This window comes from Amphiura filiformis, chromosome 20, assembly GCF_039555335.1.
Source record: "Amphiura filiformis chromosome 20, Afil_fr2py, whole genome shotgun sequence".
In the NCBI taxonomy this organism is placed as follows: Eukaryota; Metazoa; Echinodermata; class Ophiuroidea; order Amphilepidida; family Amphiuridae; genus Amphiura; species Amphiura filiformis.
In genome coordinates, this window is record NC_092647.1 from 50,912,863 (window position 1) to 50,935,142 (window position 22,280).

A 22,280-nucleotide genomic window follows, 5' to 3' on the forward strand; every position below is an offset into this window, starting at 1 on the left:
TCAATGACTTATTATTGTTCATCTAGTAAAATATAAAAACATTTCCAAGTGTAACGACCTTTTTTGAGCAGTGTATATGTTGTATAAAGGCCATGTTATATTAAAAATAGGATTTTTTTTTTTTTTTCAAAAGAGGGTAAATGAAAATGAAGTGGCAGGAAAAATAACAGACCGGTATGTTTTTTAATTTTGAATCCACCCATTAGTCGACCTTGACAATAACCTCGCCTCCAAAGGTTCGGGCAAACACTTTGAGTGAATCTATAAAAAATGAAAACATTTGAATAGAATTTACTCAGCAAACGTGTGATTTAAAGGTCACTAAGGCTGTATGAAGGTATTGACCCACAGCTGATCTAAAACTGCAACTGATATCCTATCACCGCAAATAATTGTAATATTATCATGTGTGAATACTGTCTAAATTCGAATTTAAACCAAAAATAATATACACTAATTTCTTTCAATAGTGTCGTTGTAAAATTTAAGTTTGATAATTCACTCTCCAATATTTTGACCTAATGATTTGTAGATTTAGGATACTGACTATAATAATGTGGAACTTCAGAGACGCAGTGATTCAATGGGTTTAATTAAAGTCGGGTTGTTTCTTCCAAAGATGACTTAATTGACTTATTTGACATGATTGACTAGTTTACCATGATATTGGGTTTGTTTTTTAAAACTGACATGTGTATTGGTACGAAACATAGTTCACTGCTTTTGTGAATGGCAGCACTTTGAAATGAAAATCCCATGAGGACATTAAGACAATTATAAAAGTAGGTTCTCGGAGTTATGCTGCGCCTTATTAAATGAGCCAGTATGTCTAAGAAAGATTGTGGCATACATTTAATTTAAAATTTCACAAGCTCTTATTTCATTTTAATATCGCGTCATACTTAATATCTCAACCTCAAGTTAATGAAGTAACACGTGGATTGTATCCATTCCAATCCCACATAATGTGTTATAACGTATTCTGGGATGATTTCGCCATCTGCTATTATTATTATTACGGATTTTATTATTCAACAATTAATAGAACAAATACTAAGAAACTGCCCTTAATGTTGCCACTGTATAATATGAAATACTGTAGTACACTTAATATCGAAGTGTTATGCAAATTACGTATTCAATGACTTAGAAGTATTATTGTTCATCTAGTAAAATATTCTATCAATTGAATCGTATTTTACAGAATATAATTGAATATTAATAAAAATGATACTTGGATGTTTTTGTCTTGTTTTGTAGAAAGAGTAGGATTCTAAAAATACATATCTCGTCATGCCATGAAATATGCCAGAAAACTATACATTTAGACATGAACGATGTATTGACATAATCAGAAATATATGCTTTTATAATAAATTAGCTACATGTATTTGAATTGGGCTTCAACTTTGTTTTGGACCAAATTCTTCATTTCAAAAATATCAAATGACAATTTGAATGACTTATCCTTCACTTTTAAGCAAGTTATAAACAATTTTAATTTTTTACACCATATATTGTTGGTCGAAGCAGCCAAAACAATCGATCTTTATTATCTAAATCAATATATTGAAAAAGTAACACTTTGATGTTTTGCAAAAGTTATACCATATAATTTGACAACTTGCTTGATTTATTGTTGTTAATGAGAACCACAGAACCTAGAAAAGTATATCTGTGATATTTGAATTTATCACCCGCTATGAAATAATCAATGCAATGCCATTTGAAAGATGCTCTGAACTACCAAATCTCAACAGTTTAGAATAGTTGCTTACCTTAATGGTGAAATAAACAGAAACATATAACAAATTATATTTACTTACGATCATCACGCGCTGCAAAAAAATCACCCATATTTTCACATCTGTTTTTATTTTACATTGGTTAGTTATACGAAACGGGTTATAGCATCTCAATATGTTTTTGATGGCTATGGAACTCCTTATTGTTGAATAATCAAATGTAAGTTCTCACAGTTGATTAATTATTATCATTCATGTTGGATATGCATGTTTTTTTAGCAAAGAAACAAACGACTTCCCCATTAGTTGGATGATTACTTGCATTTTTAAGGGTTATCTCTAACTTAAAAGTCAACATTCGTTGATTTGTTTTCGTGTTCGTGTGCGCACGCCTTTAGAGTCGTAAGCAGTAATTTAACTTATAGATCGAATTTATATTTTAAATATACAAACAGCGGAAGTTATGCTTCTCCGCTACTTTAAGATTTACACCCAGGAATGGGGCACAAGGCGTACTGTGCCCCTTATTTCTATTTCATTAGTTTCCCGTCATTTATATTTCATTATGTTATATCTACTGTTACTGTCAAAACAGATTGTTATTGTCATTCAGAAGCACATAGATAAGCCGATATGACATTTAAAACAAGTGTCAAGCAGTCCACTCAAACCTCAATGTGATGCTATGTTTCTAAATTGTGAATAATAACCGAAATGAAAGCTGCCTCTCATAAGTTAGAAGAACAGTTACATATACACATGGTAAATGTTATTCAAATACGTACACGAATGCACATGTATTTTGTAAATATTAATTCAAGGACTTTTAAGAGTCCGTATGTAAGTGACATATATTTCTTCTTATACTGTGCCCTTGCATATAAATATCAATATATCATCTAGATGCAAGTTATTGATTTTGATTGGATTTCCGATGATGAATTAGAATATTGTCAGATTGATTGATAACGTAATAAGCAAAAATAGATAATTTGTTTACGTGATTTAACATTGAATCGACTTTTTGGTTTGTATTTCCTTAGCAATATTTGGCGAGTTATTGTTTGAGTTGATTTCAAAACAAAATGAAGGGTGGTCAAAATAATTATGACTTAAAAGATTCACCTTAAGCATGTTAAGAGTACTGTTGCGCGTAGAGTTAACTGTACGCGTAAAATGACTCTGACCCAAAAAAAAAAAAAAAGATTAACTTATCAAATAGTATCATATATAATAAGAGTAATAACATGGATACGGGCTCTTTAAAGTGTTTTTTGTTGACAAATCCAGGTATTGCTGCAGTCATTGTTTTACAAATAATACTTTGACCTTGTAATTGATTTTCTCTTCAAGCTACTTCCATATCAAATATCCGATGAATTACTTGATTTATTTGGTGCTATATGTTTCTAAATTTCGAATCCTATCCGAAATGAAAGCTGCGGCTCTTAAGTTAGAAGAACAGATACAGATATACAAGGGCAATGTTATTCAAATACACGAATGTACATGTAGATTGTAAGTATTACTCAAGGATTTGACATAGTTTTAAGAGTACGTATGTAAAAAGAGATTGTTGGTGTTCGACATGTCTTGTTTAAGATGGATAATGGGAGTCTCCAGAAGAGATAGGCTACGGAACACATCAATAAGAGAGGCAACAAGCAGCCAGGTCACAATACTAGACAAAATCAAAGCCAAACAATCTACGTTGGACACACCGTACGGATGCCAAAGGACAGATACCCTAAACATGCCCTTGAAGGTAGAATACATGGACACTAGGGTGATTCACAAAAAATGAAATTGGTATTTTTCAACGGGACACCCCCTCATTTTGTTCATTTTGGTAATAAAATTATACCTGCAAAATATGAAAAAAATTCAAAAAAGTTTAGGTGGTGCTACCGGTCAATGAACTTTTGTACACAAAGTCAATGTGATTTTTGTCAAAATTTCAAACGCTTATTTCAGGGCCTAAAAAGTCTACCAGGCTTGCAAAACTGAAGTAAATGTTCAATGATATACCTAACTTTGTGAAAACATGGGTTTTTACCAAATTAAAGTTCATAGTTGACTGTAATAATAAAACATGTTTCAAAAGTGACAGAGGGAGTGTAGCTCAAGAAAAGAATACCCTGGGATATCCCCTGGAATCCCACCAGGCACCCCAAATTTATACCTTATTGAACTGAACTGTTGATAAAAAAAAAAATTAAAATTCTTCACATATTAGTTTACCCCAATGGTGATACCAGCTTTTGAAATCTTATGTAATAGTAACTATCAAAATCCATACATCTGTATCAGGGGTGGTCATTATGGCCATACCTGATGAAGATTTGTATTGTTTGAATTGAATGACCACAGGAAGGATTAGTTTCACCATGGTTGAAAAGAAATGTATATAAATTGGGGTCACAACATTGGATAGTGGCCAGTTCAAAACTACATAATATTTTGGCTGTTCCAGCAACTGCCTTGCCCCAAATGTAATAGTTTTCACAAAAATGCAATTTTCTGGAAAGCGGGTTAACATTTTTACAATTTTCTTTAGCATTTATTTTAAGGACATTACTCACACTATGATCAAATATTTTTGGCACAATCAGGGAAAATTAACATGGCTTTTTTGTGTTGTAAAGAAAATGGCTCATAAATCCCATTGACTTTGTGTACAAAAGTTCATTGACCGGTAGCACCCCTAAACTTTTTTGAATTTTTTCATATTTTGCAGGTATGATTTTATTATCAAAATGAACAAAATGAGGGGGTGTCCCGTTGAAAAATACCAATTTCATTTTTTGTGAATCACCCTAATGGACACAGGCCTAGAGGTAGACCCCAAAGCGCTGGCTTGACAACGTAAAAAGCAGCTGCCAAGAACCTGGGATTACATAAATCTACAATGCAAGGGGTATAGTCACAAACAGAGGCATATGGACTTCCATGGTGAAACGGCTGCTAGCTCCAAGGTTCCCAGTATCCGAGTGAGGAAAGCAATAGGTCCAAGTCCAATGTAAATAAATAAATAAATAAATAAATAAATAAATAAATAAATAAATAAATAAATAAATAAATAAATAAATAAATAAATAAATAAATAAATAAATAAATAAATAAATAAAAACGTGACGCGTGATTTAACATGCAATTGACTTTTTGGTTTGTATTTCCTTTTCTTTTAATATTAGTGATTGAATTGATGGAGAATGAAGGATGGTCAAAATAACTCTTGCTTAAAAGATTCACCTTAAGAGAACTGTACGCGTAAACTGACTCTGACCCAAAGCTTGAAATTGATTAACTTAAGTGTCAAATAATATCATATACAATTAGAGTAATAACATGAATACGGGCTCTTTCAAGTGGTTTTTGTTGACAAATCCAGGTATTGCTGCAGTCATTGTTTTACAAATAATACTTTGTCTTTGTAATTGTGTTTCTCATCAAGCTACTTTCATATCAAATATTCGGTCAATTACTTGATTTATTTGGTGCTATATGTTTCTAAATTGCGAATCCTAACCGAAATGAAAGCTGCGACTCTTAAGTTAGAAGAACAGATACAGATATATAAGGGTAATGATATTCAAATACACGAATGTACACGTAGATTGTAAGTATTACTCAAGGATTTGACATAATTTTAAGACTGACTTATGTAAATGACATCTATTTCTTCTTACTGTGCCCTTGCATATAAATATCAATATATCAATATATCATCAAGTTACTGATTTTGATAAATAAAAAGATAAAAATAAAAAATAAAAAAATAAAAAATAAATAAATAAATAAATAAATAAATAAATGAATAAATGAATAAATAAATAAATAAATAAATAAATAAATAAATAAATAAATAAATAAAATGAATTATAAAATGAGTTATTGTTTGAGTTGATTTCAAAACTTTTCTTTTAATATTAGTGATTGAATTGATGGAGAATGAAGGATGGACTCTACGCGTAAAATGAATCTGACCCAAAGCTTGAAATTGATTAACTTAAGTGTCAAATAGTATCATATACAATTAGAGTAATAACATGGATACGGGCTCTTTAAAGTAGTTTTTGTTGACACATCCAGGTATTGCTGCAGTCATTGTTTTACAAATAATACTTTGACCTTTTAATATTATGTTTCTCTTTCTAAATTGCGAATCCTAACCGAAATGAAAGCTCCAGCTCCTAAGTTAGAAGAACAGATACAGATATACAAGGGTAATGTTATTCAAATACACGAATGTACACGTAGATTGTAAGTATTAATTCAAGAACTTATGTAAGTGACATCTATTTCTTCTTACTGTGCCCTTGCCTATAAATATCAATATGTCATCTAGATTACTGATTTATTTATTTGGTGCTATTGAACTGAAAATTAACCATAATAAATATAAATAACTTTGTTCTATAATATTCATAAGTATTTTAATACAAGTCAAGTTACATAACATCATACTTTTGCTGTTTGACAATGTGCACAAAATGTGGCTAAACTATATGATATTTTATTATGTAAGTATAGATGCTATTGTTACATAACATAGTATATCTTCCTTAAAGTGGGGATGATGGTATGTTTGGCTTATAAATCGAGTTAACCAACGAGTATAAATATCCTCCGGTTGTTTGCTGTTTATTTACGTTATTATCATTGCTATAAATAGCTAGAAAACTACAACGCGTCCTTTTAGGTCAATTAGGATGTCAATGGTCGGAAAGTCTACAGCTAAAGATGTTAGTAAGTTAATGATAAGGCTTAAGTTAAATAATGAAATTTTCTATTTTTCTACAGACGTTAGATATCTGTTTATAAAACAGAAAACAGAGAACCAAAACAATATGTCTTCTTAAGTTAACAGTTTTGTTTTAAGAAGGCCTTAAACAGTAGCTACTGTTTGGAACCGCTTGTAACCATGGTAACGATATTGGCATTTTTCTCGTAATTTAAGAGTCAGAACAAAACTTACAAAATAAAAATAAAAGATTAAGGGATTGAACGAAAATGTTAAAAAGAAAATACTTGAACTTAATGATAAAATGATGCGATTTAATTAGCAGGAACAATAGGGCTTAAAACGTATCGCGTAACATGCTAGAAAAATATACATTTAGCCATTAATGATATAGTTATATAGCCCTGTTTCTTAAGTTAAGTTTTTTAAGTTTTAGCCCTTTTTAAATGAGGATAGACACGATTTATTTTTGTTATAATTATAAAGTTGGTATCATTCACGTTGATATATATCATGCACCGTATTCACACGTTTGTTGTTAGGAGAAGATATCAATGCATAACAATACTATGTAAAAACTTCCCTCAATAATATGACGATGATATGACGATGACGATAACGATGATAGGCAGATATAAATCCAAATAAGCTTGGTATGATGACAGCTAGTTTTAGTGAGCATATGTCTAGTTTACCTACAAAATCTCTACACCTACATGTACCTGTAATATAAAATCCCTGAAGTAGTCCACTGTGTGAATTGATGTGACAATATTTGGCCAACATAGTGGAAGATAATGATTATTCATACATCCTGTTTACATAGGCTGAAATGCTCATCTAAAATTGATATCAAATGAATCCTTGTTGCTTTTACCCTCGCGAGAACATACATTTCTAACGCACATTATAAAACACTATCGCTGAAACCCACCAGGTGAATGCAAAGTAGGTTACTACACAAGGGCCTGAATTTGAGCATTGATATAGGCCTATTGATTCCAATATAATTTATAAGTTAAAGTCCTAGAAGATTATATATTAGCATTGTTTAATTATCACTTATGTTTAGCTATGAAAAGGGTATCAATTCAACGTGTGAAGCTACCCTTAGGTGTAGGAAGCCTGCCTCAATTGTCACTGACTAATTTTGTAAGTACACTCTATCCAGGAATAGATTATAGGTTGACATTGGTAAATGCAGGTAATGTGTACTTTTAAGAGATGCTGCTTGCAATTTCTGGAAAGGTCTATACCTCACTAGAATCGTTTATATTTTATATTCGTGCATTTAGACACTTTCTCTTTCTATTCTGCCTGCAATTATCTTTGCGAATATCATTAAAGGCGATCATGCCAACACTTTCTGAGAATTTGGAGCCAACAAACACTTTCACCTATAAGATTCTTAAGGCCTATTTTAAAAGTTGCAAATATGTATCATTATGATGGAAGAAGACAGTGTAAAGCTATATCCAACGCACAAACATTTCTCTCACTGGGATATTTAATTGTTGAGAAAACTTGTTTTAGAGAACAAGTTTTTACATCTTGTATACGTTTTTATATGTTTCTTGCAGTATCTTTAAGCTAGAAGAACACCTAACTCTATCATGACAGTCTAATAGTATTCAAATAAATGAATGCACACGTAGATTCCTAATAAAACATTCAGTCAGGAACTTGACATAGTTTTAAGAGTGCTTATGTAAGTAGCATCCATTTAGTTGAGTACATGATAGTCCTTCTTACTCTGCCTGGAATGACATTACAAAATATATAAATATCAATAATGTCATCAAGATGCCAGTCACTGATTTATTGGAGTTCAGAAGACGAATTAGACGATTGTCGGATTGATTGATAAAGTGGTCAAAAATAGATAACTAGTTTACGTGATTTTACATTGGAATGTCTTTCTGATCTATATATCCTAATCAACTATTGTCGAATTATTGGTTGAAGATGAAAACAAAAGAACATCCATACATGGATCTATCATTCATTAGCCAATCCATTATGTTGACTTGTTATAATAATGCTGCCGGTATTATTAGCGCGATTCGTTAATAGATGGTCATAGTTGTGTGATTTATACAAAATTATTTTTAAAATCTTCTGGCGGTGTTCCTTTTTTCACGTGTCGATAAACACTAATATTATTTTTATAGTGACTACAATCATGGTTAAGGTATTCTGTGTCACATGATTTAGTTCCGCTATGGCAGATCTCAATTGAGTTCAATTAGGGGTATAAGACTCTATAAGTGATAAATAATATCTCACTTAACAGTAACGCGCACTATGGCCAGCAAATAAAGCAGCAGTACTCAATAAAGTTAAACTTGGAACATTGTTAAAACCCGTGGAAATGCAGTTTTCGTACTTTATTTGTTCGTCACCCTTCAAAAATAAACGACAGTCGGCAGAAATAATTGATTGGACATGAGTACACAAAAACACAACACAATTTACAGATTTGTGAAATACAATTAATGCTGTGCTAAAAAGACCTCAAATGATCTTTTTAAATTTACATTTTTTGTTGGCAAATTTAGTTATCCCTGTATACCTTGTTTTCGATTATATAAGACATTGTCTTTATATTTGTCTTTGATTGTCGAACTACATCCATGTCGAATTTCTAGTCTATGATTTTATTTGTTTGATGCTAGTAAACTGAGAATGGAAATAAACTAAAATTAGTTGTCGTAATAATATTAGTACTAACCAGTTACACAAAGGCGTTACACCATGGGATATACAAATTATTTTTGCACAAAAATGGGTAGTCTTACGATTTGCACAAAGTAATGTATGTAAGCTTATGTAAGCAAACAATTTGTCATCACATTATATCTTCCTTTTAAGGAAAGCGAGAATGCCTTTAAAAAGCGGGAATGCCTGTATATTTGGCACAAAAAGTTAAAAATACACAGCAGTTAAGTGCGGTCTACTAGTAATAACCTATATACTACCCTGCGGTTATTTATTGTTGATATTTATACACGTTTATTTTCATTATGATCGGAATGGCTATAGCTTTGGATGTTAGTGTGTTATTGAGCGAGCTTACTTTAGAGTTTTCACGCTAAGGTTTTCACACAAGGTAGGTATCTATAACACTTTTAAACATAACAGGAAACCAGAACAATAAGTCATCTTATTTTCATAGGGGGCCTTAAAGCAAAAGCTATAAATGGAAATGGTATCGTCACTTTTCTGACCGTCGTAATGTATAAATTGATCACTGATAAAACACCTCGCTGAAATTACCGGTCACATCTACGATATCAGTGTATTAATGCAACAGTTAAATCACTTTGAACACATTGAAAACACTTCCTAGGGCTACCCGAAACTATTATCTCTTGTAAGTAAAGAGTAAGAGCAAAACGGTTGCGACGTAGATATTGATGAATATTTATTGGGATAGTTTGGTTTGTATTTAGAATCACAAAGGATATGCTCAAATAAGTGTAACTTATTCTGGCCATATTCGTGCGTAAAATACAACTTTAGGCATTAAATGCTAGAAGAGAACGATTCGATCTAATTAAAGGACAGAATGATTAGTATGCAATGTAAATATTTGCCCCATCTGTTAGAAACTTAGGAGCGAGTGTTATTATCCGATAGCCTTCAGGAAAAGGCCTAAGGGAGGACAGTTTTTATGGTCTACTTAGCTCAGCAATGCTTTGCTGTCTTCGATAATGGTTCATGTACGCTAGAGCGTTCGATAGGAACAAGCGAACAGTATACGAGTTTGCTGATATCTATCGGAGCGTTCAGCAGAGCAGCAGGATTATAAACACGGTCAATGGTAAAACCAAAATCAATTTCCTTTGTGTTCAGTAAGTACATAACGACCCACTCATCAACTACTCAAGTGGTCATTAAATAAGCATGTCTCAGGTCGTGTCTGCGCTCAATAGAAAGTAAATAATGTGTGTAAGTTTATGTTTATATAAAGTGGTGTAATTAGGTTTCAAGGGTTGTTAATTCAAGCATGGTCGTAAAATTGATTCGATCGATATTTTGATCAATGCGTTGTATCGGAGCAGAGTTGTCAATTGAGCGGAGCCTAAAATAGTTTGCTACAGGGTTTAATGGGCTTGGGCTTTGATAAAAGCCAGGTACCTCTCCGATACAATGCGCTATCGAAGACAGCAAAGCATTGCTGAGCTCAGTAGACCATAAAAACTGTCCTCCCTAACAAGGTGTAGCATAAATGACCGGCAAAGAAGATATACTATAGTCGGTTGTGGACATGTAAGCGAATACACATTGCGTTATATAAAGCCAACGGAGTAACAGTCATAATTGACGGTCGTTACAAGTCATCCCCAAGTCAACGAGGTTCAGGAATGTCCTCTTATTGTTAATTGTTTTTTATACATACCTAGACAAATTAAAATGCTTTGTAACCCACCACTTGAACAGGATTTAGCCAAACCAAAAAAAGACTAGAGCTATTTAAGAATTCTATAGATATAGGTAGAAGCTTATTATCCTCTTCAACAATAGGGTTATTGATTGGTTTAAAAGTTGTTTGACTGGCACTAACAAAATGAAATACATGCAGCACCAATTTGAGGTACCTATGAATACAACCTTCATGTACATTTTACACTGTAACTCAGAATACAATGTGCCGACTTTACGGCTGGTTTGTGGTGGACGGTCACAAACTGAAGGGTTTTTTTAATTTTTTAATTTTATCTAATTTACTGACAAAAGACATTTTTTAATACTCATCGCAGACACAAACATTGTAAAACAAAGCACACCTTTAAATATTTTTTTTTTGTCTTCCTTTCGCTTTTTGATTAGTTCTTCTTAGACTGTTGTTTCACTGCTAATTCGCGATGGATATGGTTTACTAAACATGTGTTCCACTACGTGAACAATTAAACTGTTGGGTATTACATTTTATTTTCGATCAGTGGCAGAGCCAAGAATTTTTACAGGGGAGGTTTTTCAAAGTTTAACAAAGTATTTATTAAAATTTGATTGATTATGTTCAAGTAGCAAAGATATAACTCCTTCGATCCAGTTAATCACGCTCAGAAATGTACACATTGCATTGCCAAGTCCATATTTATGACACACGGTTCTATTATCAACGCAGTTGGCCCATTGAATCTCTATTTTGAAATCCTTTATTAGATGCGAAATGATATTACAAGTTCAAAGATGAGAAAGAGATTTTGTATGATGAGAATGATAGATTTGGCCAGACAAATTGTATTAACCAAATCTATGTTTTTCATTCAGTGACAATTTCTATCAGAAATATTGAAGAAAAAAATCACTCATGTCATACCATGTCATACTTTCCTTTATAAATTAATACAAGACAAATTACTAATAATTTGCCTCTTGCCAACACTTTTTTTTGGGGGGGAGGAGGAGTGGGTATAGCTTACAACAGACTTACATGTATTCACATTTTGAATTCACCTATTAGTCGACTTTGAAAATAACCCCGTTTTCAAACGCTTCAGGCCAACGCTACGAGTCACAAAATGTGAACATTTTAATAGAATTTACTAAAAACGTCTGTATAAGTCTTCATATTTATATTTATTATTTAGAACTTTAGAAAAGTAATAATTCACTGGATTTAATTAAATTCGGGTCTTTTTTCTGCCCAAAATGACATAATTTACTGAAGTAGCCAATTTGATATGATAAGGTTTTTGCTTTTCAAAATTGATAATATTATGTGTATTAGTACGAACCATAGTTAACTGCTATTGTGAATGACAGCACTTTGATGTCTTAATCCCAAGAGAACGTTTAGAAAAGTCAAAGAAATATTGTAACATACTTTTGTTTTAAATCTTATTTTAATATAATGTCATACTTAATATCTCAATTTCAAATTCAGCCTTTGGGTATCCTCAAGTTAATGTAGCACAACGTTCATGTTGAAACGGTAGGGTAAATTGCACACTGTTATAACGTTTCCTTGCATATATATTTTTTTGCCATCTGTTATTATTATTATTACGGATCCCATTATTCAATGATTGATAGAAACAAAACTAAAGAAGTATCATTAATGTTACCTCATCTCACCTCAACTCACCTATGCTGTTTCATCGTCTATTGTATTACGCCCTCTTAAGAATCTTTAATTTCTGCTCCTCAGTATACTTTTTGCCAAGATAACTCGCCATCTACATCTTTGTCTCCGCTTTGTACTTCTTGTTGTCACTCGATAACTACTAGTAGTTTGTTAGTCTTATGTGCGTGTTGCTTGCCACGTGTCCTCTCCATCTACGTTTTGTTTCATTAATATTTTTCCATGATGTCTTTGGCTTTTGTTTTGCCTCGTCATGGCTCCTGACTCTAGCCCGTATAGAGTTACGTTTAGCACACGTCCTGCTTTGGCTCTCTTTTAAGTCTATGGTAATGTAATGGTGGGTAATGTCATCATAATCATTGGTATCTTTTGTTTTATCCCAAAGGATGTCTTTGTATCGACCAAAACAACACCCGCTAGCCTTGATTCCCGGGCTTTGGTTCTCTCGTGTCGAGTTTTGCCCAGATACTTGTAACTACTTTTTCTATCGGGGTTTTTCAATTTCAATGCACTCTTTAGTGTAAAATTTGGTCATGTATTGTCTTGCTCGTAGTATTCAAACTATTAAGCTTTCAAGTATTTAACTGAGAATAATTTTAAGGGCTACATCATTAGCAGAACTGAGGTTAGTTAATAATTCTCCATCAATATTAATACCTCTTTCTCCTGTTAAGTTGTTTAAAAACTTGTTCCACGGCAGCCGTAAATATATTTGAAAAGAACAGGATGTGGATATGTTGAAGACATCTGGTAGACATTATTATCTTTTCTTTTCTATGCGGATTTGTGTCTGCTTATCTGTTCTTTTTCTATGCGGATTGTGTCTGTAGCGTTTGCGTAAATGTCTTCTGTGATTTTAACTATTCGTTGACACCAATTATTCTTAAAATTGCAAATACAGGGTGTCCCAAAAAAAAGAGGCCCCACATTGCGCCCTGTTTTTCTGCTATTTCTGAAAAGTTGATCAAATATATTTTGGTATGTAAAGAAACCTTAAATCGTTAGCTTTAATAAACCAAAACAATTCTTTCAATCGGCTCACAATTGTTGAAGATATGCCCTCTTTAAGAAATGTACCCGTTTTTCACTCTGTCCACGGATGAGGTTTGGCTACATCAAAGATTTAAACGAAACACACGGTTAATGACATGGATAGATAATAGCATTAGGCTTGGGAAAGCATTCACTATAAGCGAGAATCACCAGCTAGCTTCAAACATCTTCGCAACCCCGTATTTCTGCTGCATTCGCAAGTATCCGGCGCACAAGGATGGTACGGTACGCAACGCAATTAATGCAATGAGAACTAGGGCTGAAACCTGTATTCGTCATGGAGGCAACCAGGTAGAGGGCAGATCAGCACAGTAAGCTCACTTCAAAAGAACCAAAGACAAACTAAACAGCCCTTTTCAGGGCTACCTTTTATTCCAAAAAGAGAAATGACTTATGTTGTCAATAAAAAGAAAGCAAGAAACGAGAAAAACATAAGTAATTGCAAGTATAGCAAAAGAAGTCCCATCCCACATCAATTTCGCCCAAATTAATGACACTTAACAAAATCCATAACCCATAAGCCCACCTGTAAAGCCCATTCCCTAAAATAAAGTTGTTATTTTATAAAGTTATCATCGAGGAATGTTTTATATTCATGCATGATATATGCATTTTTCAATCTTTGAAGTAGCCAAACCTCCTCCGTGGACAGAGTGAAAAACTGATACATTTCTTTAAAAGGACATATCTTCAAAAGTTATGAGCCGATTGAAATAATTGTTTTGGTTTATTAAAGCTAACGATTTAAGGTATCCTTATATATCAAAATATATTTAATCAACTTTTCAGAAATAGGAGAAAAAGAGGGTGCAATGTGGGGCCTCTTTTTTTGGGACACCCTGTAGATCAATATGTTCCATTTAATCAAATAATGTAACTTATACAAAGCTTCAGCGGATGCCCAGTTGATTCAAAGCCTTTAGAGGATCAATTTTTCAATAACCCTCTCTGAAGCCTGGCTGTTTTCTAGGTTCTTTTGATTCTTTTTTGAAAGAGCTAGCACTCTATTATGCATATGATAACTGGCTATTTGGAATGTAATTTTTGATATAGGGGAGGGTAAACCATATATTCAAGAAAATATTGTCTTTTGGCACATACATTGAGGTGAACAAGCAATTTTTCTCTTTCATATGCTTTTTGTTCCACTCAAATCGGGCATTGGGTTCCAAAGTTATCGTCAATTTTAGTTCGCCAATTTACGCAAATGCAAGTCTAAAAACAATAAAAAACAAAGAAAATAAGATATTGTAATTTCTTTTGTTTTTTTTATTATTTTTCAACCGGCCATTTTTAACATGTTCTCCTTTAAAATTCAATAACCCTTCAAAGGAACAGATTACAGGCCTAGAAACAGTGTCAACATTTAAATAAATTCAAGTACCTTAGGAATAAAGGAGTTTTTCTCAAATGGCTAATTGACGACAAATCCCGGAGTTGTTCTCGTTAACGGAAAGTAGTAGGAGGCTGTAATACGGACATGTTCTTCTGGTAACCATACTGCAGTGCGTAACAGATCCCTTTTTGCAATTTGTACTCCATTTTTTGTGGCGGTACGATATGTTTTGAAATTTTGCCCGATTTTGGCCAAAATCTCAAAAAAGGGCTCTGTTACGCACTGTAACATACTTTATTGTATGTATTGAAGAAAAAAATATTTCAAATAGCTTATCGTTTTCCCAAGAAACTCCGGGATTTACATGTACCCCATATCCAAGATGGCCGCCCATTATTATGCAAATGAGATGACCTTTGACCTTGAAATTTTAAATTTTGTGTCGTCTACACAGAAGTACCCATTAACCAGAAGGGGACCAAAATAGGATGTAAAATGCAAAAGAAATATGGTTTACCCCTCCCACCCTTAATGTCATCCGCTTTTAATGCCACCAATATTTGTCAAATAGTCAGTATTTAATGATATTGTTATTATTCAAACTTATGGAGTGTACTAGGCTGCCAATTGCATCACTAGCATAAAACCTTTAAGTAAAGCGACACTTATGTTTCATGCATTGTCAAAGAAGAATGAATTAAAATAGAATGACTTGTAATATTCCAGAAAACTATTATCTACGATTATTAATGACGTGGTTAAGGTTACATACTTTAAATTTGATTAGTAAATTTGTTACCTAATGATGGTACATACGTTTAAACAACGAATTGCATTCCTGGCTTCTTACTTCTGACGTAGTAGAAACATATATGATTTATTCGCAGTCTTTTGATTTATTCTCAATCTTTTCTGCTTAAAAATGCTTTCAAAAATAGTTTTAGCCCTACTGAGGATATGCACAAACTTTTCATAAGCTGCAATAAAATGTATTCCCTTCTTTATTTGTATTATCTTTATATGGGTGGTGGGGGTGCGTGGGGGGGGGGGTATGGGTGTGAAATTTATTCTGATATAAAAAGGGTGCAAACAGCAAAATCGGTTTACGGGATTATGTTGTTTTTAAACATTCACGCTAAACTTTATTATACACGTTTTTGTTTGGAAAAAGAAAATAATACACAAAATTTGCGTATTCACTGGCATGATTTACCCCATTAATTTGACGATGACTGACATTTATGCAAGCAAGAGGCAGATACAAACTTTGAAATCTAAGTAAACGTTTGTTTGACATTGAGTTTACATAAGCGTAGATCTTATTTACCTACGAAATACTTACACCTACACGTACTTGCGGTATAGAAACACTAAAGTAGTCTACTACGTGAACTGAAGTGAAAATATTTGGCCAATATGGGGGAAGATGATGTTTAGTTATACATCCTGTTTACATAGGCTGAAATGCTCATTTAAAATTGATGTCGAATGAATCCGTGTTGCTTATACCCTCGGGGGATAGTACATAAAATAAAAATAAACATAAAAACAAGCATATACAAATATCGAAATTGTCACTGACATTAGGTGTATTGCATGTATACAGTGGCGTATCGTGGTCATCACATTTGGGGGGGTCACCGACCATGATTGGGGTGGGGGGCACCGGGTCTGATAGGGGGCACAAGCTGTTTTTCGGGAATTTTCCTATGGGATTTTTTTAAATTTCAGTTCGATGGGGAGGGGGGGGGGCACGGGGATGACGCTACGCCACTGCATGTATAGGCACTATAAATAAAGGGTCTAATTTTTCGAGCAATATTATAAAGGGTCTAATTGTATATTACTAGCACACTTAGTGTATGGTATTTAGATCTTTAAATAACGTCTACAACTATATCATTGTTTTGTCTTTGTCACAAGTCTTGGTAAGAAAAGGATATCAAGTCAGAGTGTAAAGATACCCTTAGGTGTAGGAAGCCTGCATCAAATGTCATTGACCTATATACTAATTACTGTTAAGAAAACATTGCGGAAGAGTTGATGTATGTTCATTGTTAAGTGCAGGTAATGTGTATTTTTGTATCGATGCTGCTTGCTATTTCTGTAAAGTTTCTCTTTCACGCTTGAAATCCGTTTATTAATTCGTGTATATAAATCTCTCCAAAACCGTAAACAGTAATTTAATCTATACAATTTATATTTAAAAAAACCGCAAATAGGTGACGGTATACTCCTAATCTAAAGATTTATTTTTAGGAATGGGACACGGGAGCAGTTTCTCCTCATTTCTATTTCTTATTTCGTAATATTACGTCAAATCAGATTATTGTTTTTATTTCAGAAGAACATCAATTATAGGCCGATATGATGTTATTTTTCTAAATTGTTAACTAGGCAAGTGTGATTTGGTCCATCAAAGTTAGTATAAAAGGCAGGAATTTTATTGATTCACATCAAATACATACGAATCATAACCAAACTGAAAGTTGCTCAAAAAGACACAGTGCAATGTGCAAAATACATAAATAGTGAAATAAAATCCATTATAAATGTAGTTGGATGCAATCCACAAAACTGGATTTTACCAAAAAGACACTACAAGTACAAATCAAAAAACTAATTTCTTCGAATGAAACAACGTCTAGAGTGCACAGCCACTTTAATATCTATGATTTAATTGACGAAGAATGATGAAGGTCGAAGTAAGACTGGCGTTAACGATTCACCTTAAGAGCGAAGTACGAAAAATGACTCATCAAAGGTAAAAAAAATGGTTAAGCTAAGTGTCAAATTGTGACCTGTGTTTAATACCATTGATATCGGCTTCTTTTAAGTAATTATTGGTGCAATAATAATGACGTATAAATGGGATGATTTGTTAATAGGTGGTTATAGCTGCGGGGTTTATATATAATTATTGTTAAAAGCTTTGGTTGTTCCAAAAACACTAATATTTTTTAAGTGACCACGATGGAGTAAAGTCTGCTGTATGAAATGATTTAGATAATTACTCTGGCAGATTTTAATTGAGCTTACTTAGTAATATATAAACGCTTTTCTTGTAAAAATTAATTTTACATTGAGTATTTTTCTTGATCGGGTCTCGGGACTGTAAAATTAAGTTTCATAAGAAATAGCTCATCGTGAGAAACGAACTTCCATGTCAAATATCTATTCTATAATTTTATTAACTATGAAATTTGAGTTATAATCTCATCTACTAGACTTACGTTTTGCATCCGAGATAGGATGTGAAATACTGCCACTTACAAAACGTAAGTCCAGTAGGTCAGATTATAACTCGAATTTCATGGTGATCAATACCTGGATGAATGACAATCTTCATAATCGTATAATTTTATTAATTTATTAAGTCGTCGGCTGTATTCCATAGTGGCGTATAGTGATTTTTGGTCATTTTTTGAAAATTGGCACATATGTTTTAATGATGTTCTCTTTCATTTTTCTAAGTCTCATCAGTCATAATTAGCTAATTAATTAGTAATTAATTAATTAAATGTGGCGTATAGTTACAAAGTGACATTTTTGTATTCCATAGTGGCGTATCGACCATACGCCACTTTTTATACACATTTTATAATTATGAAATATCGGCAAAATGAAAAACATCGTATGTCATAGTGGCGTACGCGTATCGGACCTATACGCCACTATGGAATACGAACGACGAAAAGTAACGCCATAGGGATTACACGGCGACCGAGGTGGCGTACGGTTAACGTAAGGTTAGGGTATTGCGTTTTGTTCGTTTTCCATAGTGACGTATAGTTTTATTGTCAGTTTGCCAGCAATAGTATGTATTTATTTCTTTTGAAAAATATATAACAATAAAATCTATTTAGTTTACTACAGAAATTTCACATCATTTACAAAATATAATGAATGTCTGATTTACACAACTCGATTTTAAATTGGCATTTCTTCAAACCAGATTTTCTCGAAAAGTTGTTTATTCGCGGCGCCCCACTATACGCCACTATGGAATACGGACGACGAAGTATTAGCGAGTTATATAAACACGTGACTCTATTGGAATAACACAAACATTTCGCTCAAAAATTCTATTATGTAAGCAGATAAGCAATTTATTTGTCATAACATAATCGTAACAATAACATACAAGTGGGGATGATTTTCATTTTACATGCAAATCGAGTTGAAAATACTATACAAATCAGTTAAGTGCAGTTCTATACACTATTTATTTTTATATACGTTATAATCATTACTACAAAGAACTTGGATATTGCCACGCGTCCCTAATTGCTAACTGCACAATGGTAGTGACGAGGCTTATATAAAAATGCAACTTTCCACCATTTATAGCCAACGGTAGGCATTTATATATAAAACAAAAACATATCATATCAGAGAACCAAAACAATAAGTCAGCTTTACATTCAGAAGGCCGTAAAGCAAGAACTATCTACCTCGAGACACCGGCACTAGCTTTGAAGTTCAGCGTGTAACGTTAGTCTAGCGTTACTTGGCGTGTGTACATACTTCTACCCGCGCGATCAACGTGCCGCATATGCACACCCAAGTAACCACGCTAAACCAACGCAGCACACGCTGAACTTCAAATCTAGTGAAGGTGACTCGAGGTAGATAAACAGACTTCAATGGTGATGACATTGACACCCTTCTGACTATACTAATGCATAAAATAGGTCACTGATACAATATATAATTATATTTAACACCTATCATGCTGTCCATATCCTGGGTATCAGCGTATAACTGCAACAGTTGATTCCCGCTGAGCATATTAAAAAGATTTCTTGGGATAGCCAAAACTATTATTTCTAGTGTAACTAAAGAGTCAGAACAAAACTTGTTACGGTTGCGATATAGATATTGATGAATATTTATAGGTAAGGGTTTGACTTGTTTTTAGAATCACAAAACGTATGCGCAAATAAGCGTAGCTATTTCTGGCCATATTCGTGCGTAGAATTCAACTACATGCATTCAATGATAGAAGTGAATGCTTTCAAATGGTGACACAATTAGTATGCAATGTTAATCTTCGTCCTTCTGTTCGCAACTTATGAACGAGTGTTATTATCTCATAGTCTTCACAAAAAAGGCCTAACCACATGTAACATGCCTGACTGGAAAATAAGTATATATGGTAAATTGGGGTATGGTTATTTGATAGCATGTAAAACTGTAATAATTTTAAAGCAAAGTTGAAAACTGATGGCGCTATTTATCAATCTTGTTTGCATCTTTACAAGGGGTTAGACACTTGTACAATTAAAACTTAATAAAAGTAACTACCTTTCATAATGAAATGAAAGGAATACCTCATAGTATTGGGCTAAATTAAATTTAAATATATGTAAATAGCACACAAATATACAGTTTATAGAATAAAAAGTAAAAATATGAAGTATGTGTGTATATTAGTGTGATAGCTGCTGGTATTGTTAAGATCTAGAATTGAATATTATGTAATATTTTGCTAGAAAAATTACTAAATGATCACATTAAACAACCATGGACTTGTAAGCCTATAAGCCAACTGAGCAAAGCGCATACACGATTTTGACAAGTTCTTCTTTTCTTCCTATATTTTACTTAATAAAATTATCTTATATTCCAGATATCGAGTTATACTATTATTACCCATCTATTTAACGTTAAAAAGTCTATTAGTTGTAGCATACAACATACGTGAAATCAGCAATACATACATGTAAGTTATTTTATTGGGATCTTACCAATAGCAAAAACCAATATGATATCTTTGACATGTGTTGAGAGTTGTTCGCATGCATATGCCCCGGCGCATGTACTTACGATGAGCTCAGAAGTACAGTATTCGCCTATTGCACGGTTCCGCCATATGCGAGGAGAGCCTCGAACTGGCAATAGGCATGAAATGAAGTATTACGTGACTTTACCCAATGTTTATAGGTTCAATTCCCATTCATGCATGCTGCCAGATCGATGCTCTCCTTGCATATGGCGGAACCGTGCAATGGGTGAATACAAATAGTCTGCAACGAAACATATACCTTCATAAAGGGTAAATGTGTCAAATGGGTTAAGAGACAGATATTATAATTTCTTCAAGTCAAGTTTTGTCTTCTTCTCTTCCTTCGTCTTCTGCACCTCCTTCGATTTATTCTTCATCTTCCCAACGTGTGTTAGGTAACTTTGCATAACAGCAATGTGGGGCGTTATGCGAGCTGTTCATTGTTTTAGCTCTAAACAGAATTTGTTTCTAATTGCATGCGTTGGCGAAAAAAAAAAAAATATTCACGTGCTCGATACTTAACTTTACTACTCGCACTGGTGGCGCATTCACATACACGCTTCCATTCATTACTTGCAACGAACAACCGTATCATCATCTATTTTCTAACCTGTATCACTGGAGTAAGCCTAACAATTAGCGGAAATCCGGAGGGATATTAGTGTATAAAAAGTTCGTCTGGACGGTGGAGTTCAGCATTACATTTAGCTGTACATAATGATGATGCGGTGGCTACTTTTTGTATGTTTAGTATATTTATGTAGTTTAGGTAAGTGAAATCGCTTGTATTCTATGTGCGGAATTAGTTTTTTTTTTACCGTTATTCTATAAATTTGGTTAAATCTTGTCTCAATCATAATAATCATATATTATTATGTTCATAGCGACAGTCCTAAATAACAAATCGACAAGTCTTTTGTAGAAAAGATAAGTGTGGTTTCTTACACACTAATAAGTGTTTTAGTAAAACTGACATTGTTCAGTTAACTGCTGTTTATCAAACAATCAAGAATTTAAATTGCGATTTCCATTTAATTTAAATACTTTTGGCAGCGTTTGTTTTGTCCGAAACTCGCTTTAAAGTGTTTAAAATTACATTGAACGGATCCGGTTATGGCTCTCACATTTTGCGTTGCATTCAAATTTTTAATAACTTTATGAACAAAAAAAGCTTATAGAAAAAGATAAACTTGATTATTATGTAAATGAAGGACAGTTTGAACGTTACCATGGTTACGTTACCACCATTAACCCTAAAACTACGAAGGGGGTTGTACCACCCCTAAGATTGTTTCGGTCCTAAAAGGCGCACGCGTTTACGCCCAAACGACCTAAGCTGATCGTAGATACATCCTTTGCGCTCATTTTAGTGCCAAACTCTTAACCCTAGCAGGGGGTAGAACCGGCCATGAAAGATGACCATGGGGGCGTGATGTCGACCATTGGTTTCTACAGTAAAGTCGATGATTTTTTTTTCGCTCTTGTTAATTTATCCCAAGAGTTACTGACTTTTTACGTGTTAA

At 33.3% G+C, this 22,280-nt stretch overlaps 1 protein-coding gene across 2 annotated transcripts in view; it reads left to right on the forward strand.

The window, feature by feature from the left end:
* LOC140141950 (uncharacterized) overlaps positions 1-22,280 on the forward strand; it is a 175,417-nt gene that overhangs the window by 10,602 nt on the left and 142,535 nt on the right. Inside the window, exon 1 of one of the 2 annotated variants that reach the window (XM_072163844.1) lies at positions 21,335-21,526. The exons of the other annotated variant lie outside the window; for it this stretch is intronic. Within the exon in view, the coding sequence (XP_072019945.1) occupies positions 21,475-21,526 (52 nt within the window). The 5' untranslated portion in view covers positions 21,335-21,474. Of the gene's footprint in view, positions 1-21,334; positions 21,527-22,280 lie in introns of those variants that run through there. 2 annotated transcript variants of the gene reach the window in all.